This window comes from Cryptotermes secundus, unplaced genomic scaffold (genome assembly GCF_002891405.2).
Source record: "Cryptotermes secundus unplaced genomic scaffold, Csec_1.0 scaffold2553, whole genome shotgun sequence".
Lineage (NCBI taxonomy): Eukaryota > Metazoa > Arthropoda > Insecta > Blattodea > Kalotermitidae > Cryptotermes > Cryptotermes secundus.
The window spans coordinates 187,837-195,063 of NW_019745135.1; the positions used below are offsets into that span (position 1 = coordinate 187,837).

Below are 7,227 nucleotides of genomic sequence, written 5' to 3' on the forward strand. Positions count from 1 at the left end.
CTCCAACAGACGATGATAGACGTGACTCGCGTAATGAAACACGACGTAAGAATGAAATATGCTGTATAATTTTAATATTTTAACACTTAACATTTATCAGTATATATGATAAACATATATTTTAGTTATTTTAGTATGTATAGACAAGGCATGCAATGAACTAGTTTGTCGTGGATTGGATCAGCACCTGAAGATGGCACATTTGTGCTGAAACATGTAGTGAGAGTGAGAAGAGGGGATAGATGAATGTATGCACTAGAAGACGGATAAAATAAATCATGAAGTCTCTGATATACCAAGCAGGAACTTGATTAGCAGCAGTTCCAAAATGAGGAGACAATTTAGAACTAATGTAAACATGAATATGGAATAGCACGTCAAGGTGACACATCCTCTTATGAAAGGTGTGCAATTTTATTTACCTGTAAACCAGAAGCATAACTTAAATGGACATGGGGAAATAAAAGAGGTATAATCAAGCTTTGATCTAATTAGGGTAAAAAATTAATACAGACTGTGACAAGACATCTTAAAATCAGAATTCTGAGTCAGAGAAGTGTTGCAGAGGCATTTACTGTTACAACACACCAGCTTCTTAAAACACATTTTCATAACAATAAATGTGCATAAACAGTATCGGAGCTGTTGGGATCAGTGCTCTCTAATCAGTCCTTGATACAGCTATGTAAAGACAGCCAGCAAGGCCCAGAACCAGATTAGTTTCATGACTCCCAGTCATGAGAAAAAAATATATTTGTAATTCCCATAGGTCCTGGAAACAAGAATGACTGTACTGGAAAGGACAAGAGGCAATATACCTGACCTGACCTGACACAAAACCAGACCTGTCAAGAATGAAAACAGTAAGAACAGCTCTGATTATTAGAGTCTGAAACCTAGGAGGCATTTCAGGAATAAAAAGAAGGAATATCTGAAAGACAAAACTGATAAGCTCGCAACAAACAGTCAGTACAAGAACATTTAGAAACCTGTATAGAGGAAAAAATGACTTCAAGAAGGGATACCAACCTAGAAGTAACTTGGTGAAGGATGAGAATGGTGATCTGCTTGCAGATTCCCACAACATTTTGAACAGGTGGAAGAACTACTTCGTTATTGAATATACATGGGATCAGTGACGTTAGGCACACAGAAATACAAGTACATACAGCTGAGTTGTTAGTACCTGATCCTAGCCCTTCTGAGGGTGAAATTGCTCTTGCAAAACTGAAAAGGTATAAATCACCAGGTAGTCATCAAATTCCAAAAGAACTTGTTCAAGCAGGAGGTGAAATATTATGTTTAAGATCCATAAGCTAATTAATTCTATTTGGAATAAGGAAAAATTGCCTGATCAATGGAAGGAGTCCATTACTGTACCAGTTCACAAGAAGGGTGATAAAACTGACTGAAGTAATTATCTTGGGATATCACTGCTATCTACTTCATACAAAATTTCATCCAATATTCTTCTCTCAAGGTTAAGTCCACACATAGATGAAATTATTGGAATCATCAGTGTGGGTTTCGACATAACAGATCAACTACTGATCAAATCTTTTGCATTCGTCAGATATTGGAGAAAAAATGGGAGTACGATGAGACAGTAAATTTCAAGAAATCCTATAATTCGGTTAGGAGGGAAGTATTGTACAATATTCTGATAAGACTTTGGGATAACCATGAAACTAATCGGACTGATTAAAATGTGTTTAAACAAAACATATGGTAAAATCCGTGTAGGTAAATATTAGGCTCACAATTTTCCTATCCATAATGGTCTAAAACAAGGAGGTGCTTTATTGCCACTGCTTTACAACTTTGCTTTAGAATATGCCATTAGGAAGGTCCAGGAAAACCAGGTGGGACTGAACTTAAACAGGACACATCAACTGTTGGTCTATACCAATGATGTGAATCTACTGGGTGACAATATAGATACCATAAAGAGAAAAATGCAAACTTTAATTGATGCTAGTAAGGAGGTTGGTCTAGAAGTAAACACAAAGAAAACTAAGTACATGTTGCTAACTCGTCACTAAAATGCAGGAAAAATCATGACATAAAGATTGGTAACAGATGTCTTGAAAATGTGGCACAGTTCAGATATCTGGGAATGACTATAACAAATCAAAACCTGATTCAGGAGGAAATTAAGAGGAGATTGAACTTGGGTAATGCTTGCTACCATTCAATTCAGAACCTTTTGTTTTCTCGCCTGCTGTCTAAAATATAAAAATTAGAATATACAAAACTACAATTCTGCCTATGGTTCTGTATGGGTGTGAAACCTGGTCTCTTACATTAAGGGAGGAACATAGACTGAGGGTGTTTGAGAACAGGGTGTCGAGGAGAATATTTGGACCAAAGAGAGATGAAGTGACAGGAGGTTGGAGAAAACTGCATGGGGAGGAGCTTCATAACTGGTACTCTTCTCCAAGTATCATTAGAATGATCAAGTCAAGGGGGATGAGATTGGCAGGCCTTGTAGCACAAATGAGGGAGAGGACGAATGCACATAGTATATTGGTAGGAAAGCCAGAAGGAAAGTGACCAGTGGGAAGACCAAGACATAGTTGGTGGACAATATTAAAATTGATCTTAGATAGAATAGGATGGTATAGATTGGATTAATCTGGCTCAGGATAGGGATCAGTGGAGGGCTCTTGTGAGCATGGTTATGAACCTTCGGGTCCCATAAAATGCTGGGAAGTTCTTGAGTGGCTGCACAATTGGCAGTATCTCAAAATGGACTCAGCTCCATGAACAGAGTGAAGGCCAAAAAGGACATAAATTCAACAAGAAGTAAAAATGAAAAGACAGATAAATCTGTACATAATACACAAATAAAATAACAATTCTAGTTCATTTCATGACTCTGACAGAAGCATACAAACCTGCAGACTGTGACTTCATTATCTCCTTCTCAAGTCTAGCTTGCTGGGTAGCACACAGTCGAGTGATGTGTCGGCCGTATACTCGTCCTGTGTATGGTGAAACAAACTGTGAGAGAAGTTTCACATTCTTGTAGTCTGGCACAATCTTGTATCGGCACATAATGCACTGGGTCTTCTCTCTTACAAATGGGTTCTGCATGTCTTCTACAGGCTGCAATATAATTTACAATAGGATTAACATGGATTTCTAAACATAAGTTTTGTATCATTCTGTACAAAAATAACATATTACTGCATTAAGATCTGCATTAAACTTTAATCAGACAATTCTCATACAGATTCTAAAATTAGATTTTGTAGTTAGGTTAGAAAAGAGGGGTGCTGACTGGGAACCATGTTGGATGTAACCATAAGTGTTTGCCAACAGGCATGAATGCACGTGAGTTGAGTGGATTTGAAATATCACCAAATTGCAGGTGATTATGGTGAATACATGCAATCTGCCTTTTGCTTTTTTTGCAGCCTTCAAAATTAGCAGTGTAATAAAGTTCAGTAAAATCTTACTGCACTTGCAGAGTTGGCATTTTGAACAGAATCCTTGTCTGGGGTAAGTCAGTGGCATAATATGCTTATCTACCACAGGAGAAGAAACAGACTGTTCATTAGAGTGCTTACCAGAAAATGCTATTTTGTTATCTGCTTTCTTCATGCTAAAAACATGAGTGCTGCAGAAATCCATCGTCAATTATGTGCAATTTACGGCCAAAATGTAATGGATGAAGGAACTGTAAGACAATGGTGTAGAATGTTCAAAAATGGAATAACAAATGTTCATGATAAAAAGCGAAGTGATCGGTCACCTGTAGCGAGTGATGTTCTTTAATCAAAGTGTTCACCAAAAAATTTGTGAAAGATGGTGCTTCACAATTTCAGAACATTTGGGTGAATTTTCACAAATTGCACACGCGGTTCTTTATGAGATTTTCACAGTTAGGCTAGGCTCTCACAAGTTTTGCATAAGATAGGTTCTGATAATGCCCATATGTGCAGATAAAATGCAGAGAATGGCTTCAGCACTGCTGAAGCATTTCAAGTGGGAGTTGTCTGACCACCCCTGACAAAATATTTTGCCTTCTCGTTTGCTATCCAAAAACATAAAAATTAGAATATACAAAACTACAATTTTGCCTGTGGTTCTGTATGGGTGTGAAACTTGGTTTCTGACATTAAGGGAGGAACATAGACTGAGGGTGTTTGATAACAGGGTGTTGAGGAGAATATTTGGACCAAAGAGAGATGAAGTGACAGGAGGTTGGAGAAAACTGCATAATGAGGAGCTTTATAACTGGTACTCTTCTCCAAGTACCATTAGAACAATTAAGTCAAGGAGGATGAGGTGGGCAGGGCATGTAGCACGAATGGGGGAAAAGAGGAATGCATATAGGATATTGATGCGAAAGCCAGAAGAAACCACTGGGAAGATCGTGGTGTAAGTGGGATCTTAAGAGAGATAGGATGAGATGGTATTGATTGGATTCATCTGGCTCAGGATAGGGCCCTTGTGAAAATGGTAATGAACCCTCAGGTTCCATAAAATGCTCGGAAATTCTTGAGTTTGGCTTCTCCTCATGAAGCGCTCAGCTCCATAAGTTAAGTAAGTAAGTCAGTCAGTTGTCTGACCAACCTCCTGACAGCCCTGATCTTGTTCTGAGGGACTACTACCTGTTTATCTACTTGAAGAACTGGTTGGAAACATGGCGCTTCAACAGTAATGAGCAGATAAGGGAAGGTGTCAAAATGTGGCTGAGATCACAGGTGGCAGACTCTTTTTAACACAGGCACACAAAAATTTATTTCCTGACATGATAAGTGCTCAAATTCAGTCAGTGACTATGCTGAGAAATAGCTTAATTATGTACATATTTTTTGTATATAGTAATATTTTTCTCGCTGCTTGTTTTGTTAACAGCTCACCAGACGTTACCTTCCGAATAGCCCTCGTGCATTCCCTATTCTACATTGTATAGTTGCTTTTGTTTGTCTACCCCTACAAAATTTACATTCCTTTCTGCAGACTCCAATCACAAACTTGGAATATCCTAGCTTACCATATCTTTCATCCTGGCCTTCTGAATATCTTCAGTCAATTCTGACTGTGGCTCTTCTCTGCTTCTCCACACTTCTCCACCTCCTAAGGTTGCTAAGTTCCTTGACATCCCTTTTGAGTATGGAAGAAAACACCGCAGTTTTCCTGCAACATAATGTGACAAGGTGTGGGTAGATCTCTGCAAAAGAGTGACTAATGATTTACACTTTCTTTGCTCATATGACATTTAAATTCAGTTACTCCATTTACCAGCAATGTTAGTAGTTGTACTACAAAACTGAACAGAATTATTTTGCCTTGTACTTGGACATATTACATTTCTCCAAAACATCCAACTTCCATAATAGATTATATTAAATTATATAATGTGCTGTTTAGGTTTATACTGAATTTAAAAAGGTCCAATGTAAACTAATTTTGACAATGTCTGGTAGTAAAAGACATCAAGCAAGAGCATCTTAAAGAAATCGTGAAGTTGCTAAAAATTTTTCAGTAAAAAATGTAAATTTGTCTCTGTGCTTAAACAAAGCACAATGCCAGGAAAATGTACAAGCAACTAGTGGCATAGCAGTCTTAACCTCAGCATTAGAGAGAAGTGGTTACTTTCGCATTCCAGTCACTTTACATCTGACAGAAGAGGCATGGTACACATTGGACAGGAAGCTGCGTGGGCCTAGGGTTGGTCTGGGCATGGTTGTGAAGAAAAAATTCCTGCCCCTGCCAGGGATCAAACTCCAGTCATCCAGGCCACAGCCGACCAGCCATAAAATAAATGGACTGATTTTTTTTTGCCAACTCCATGTGGCCTTGGCAACAGCAAGCAGGGTGGCATATTAGCCTGTCCTTTCCTCTCCATCAACCCTATGACTTCCAAGGCCATACGGCCAACAGTGTGGTAGCAGCCTTTGTTTGAAGCGGACTGTGTATCTGAGCTCTGTTGGAATTATGTTAAGTGTTAAAGTAGAGCAACGCGTCAATGTGAAATTCCTCACAAACCTTGGAAAATCCCCTAAAGAAACACAGTTTGCTGATGGAAGTTGATGAAAATTTGTGCTGACATCCTTCAAAACACTGAAAATATTCCAAACTTTTTAGGAAATATAATAACTTGTGATGAATCATGTTTTTTTCAGTATGACCCAGAGCTGATCTGGATGTTACGGAGACAAGAAAAATCTCGACCCAATCAGGAGTAGAACCCCAACTCACCAGCTGTACAGCTTGCAGCCTAGTCACTATACTGACTGTGCTATAGTGCTATATTTAAATCAAGGTCACAAAGGGTTTTAAAACTTGATTTTGAAGGGGTAAACAAGAAATGAACAGAGCATTTGGTGAGAAAATACCTTGGCAAGCAGCAACTTGGAAGAGAATGAAGACTGAAATGCAAAATGGATTTTTGGGAAATCTACTGACACATGGAGTGTACTGGATTAGTTCACTGAAAAAGACAATAGTAAGCTTTTTCTCTTTTGCACTGCAAACATTTCAAGCTCCACCACATGCAGGGATCATGCAGAATCAAGGTTATGTACATGCTATTAAGGGTTCAATAAGAGATGCAAAACAATGGCACACAGGTGCCGTTGGCAACTTACCCAAACGTGGACACTTAAATTAAAATACTTACTTGACAACAACCGCAACATAGTTGACATCTTGCTCGCAGCCAACCTTGTTGAACTGGATCAGAACAAAAATTATTTAGGAGAGATCACTCATAAATTAAATTTTTTTTATTTAAACAACATAGTCAGTTAACTTCACAGACAACCTTTCTCCTCACGTCTGTTACTAACCTAACCAAATCGAACTACCTACGCGGGACCACACACACACGCCTCCAGCACCTACAACGCGCTCCATACCCTCCATACACCAATACATCGGTCACGGACGTCACTGACGTCACGGAACATCGAAATCGATCGAAATCGATCAGGTTCCGCTCCACTCACCTCCATTCGTCACGGCGTCACGGCGCTCTCGGCACAGGAAAAGGGGGAAAAGAGTTGCTCATTCCTTCAGCGTATTTGATTGTTGCTGCTTTTGTGCGCGGCGATAGAAAGAAGTGTACATTACCGTGCTGTGTGCGCGAAAGCTGTGCCAAATGGAATTAATACAGAGAATTTCGCCCTATTTTTAATGACTTAATGAGGGATGACAAAATTTTTAAAGCATTTGTATGTCAGATATAAAAGCTTTGATGATGGTACATTATTG

General features: G+C 38.9%; 1 protein-coding gene across 3 annotated transcripts in view; it reads right to left on the reverse strand.

Annotated features, from left to right (window-relative positions):
- LOC111875071 (condensin complex subunit 2) overlaps positions 1-7,016 on the reverse strand; it is a 51,680-nt gene extending 44,664 nt beyond the window's left edge. The window contains exons 1-4 of one of the 3 annotated variants that reach the window (XM_023871117.2): positions 6,963-7,016; positions 6,635-6,687; positions 5,006-5,148; positions 2,898-3,108 (exon numbers count right to left, since the gene is read on the reverse strand). In XM_023871117.2, coding sequence (XP_023726885.1) covers positions 2,898-3,108; positions 5,006-5,148; positions 6,635-6,662 — 382 coding nt within the window. In that variant the 5' untranslated portion in view covers positions 6,663-6,687; positions 6,963-7,016. The other 2 variants (XM_023871116.2, XM_023871115.2) reach the window with 2 other exon arrangements.
- Between the last annotated feature and the right edge of the window lie 211 nt (positions 7,017-7,227).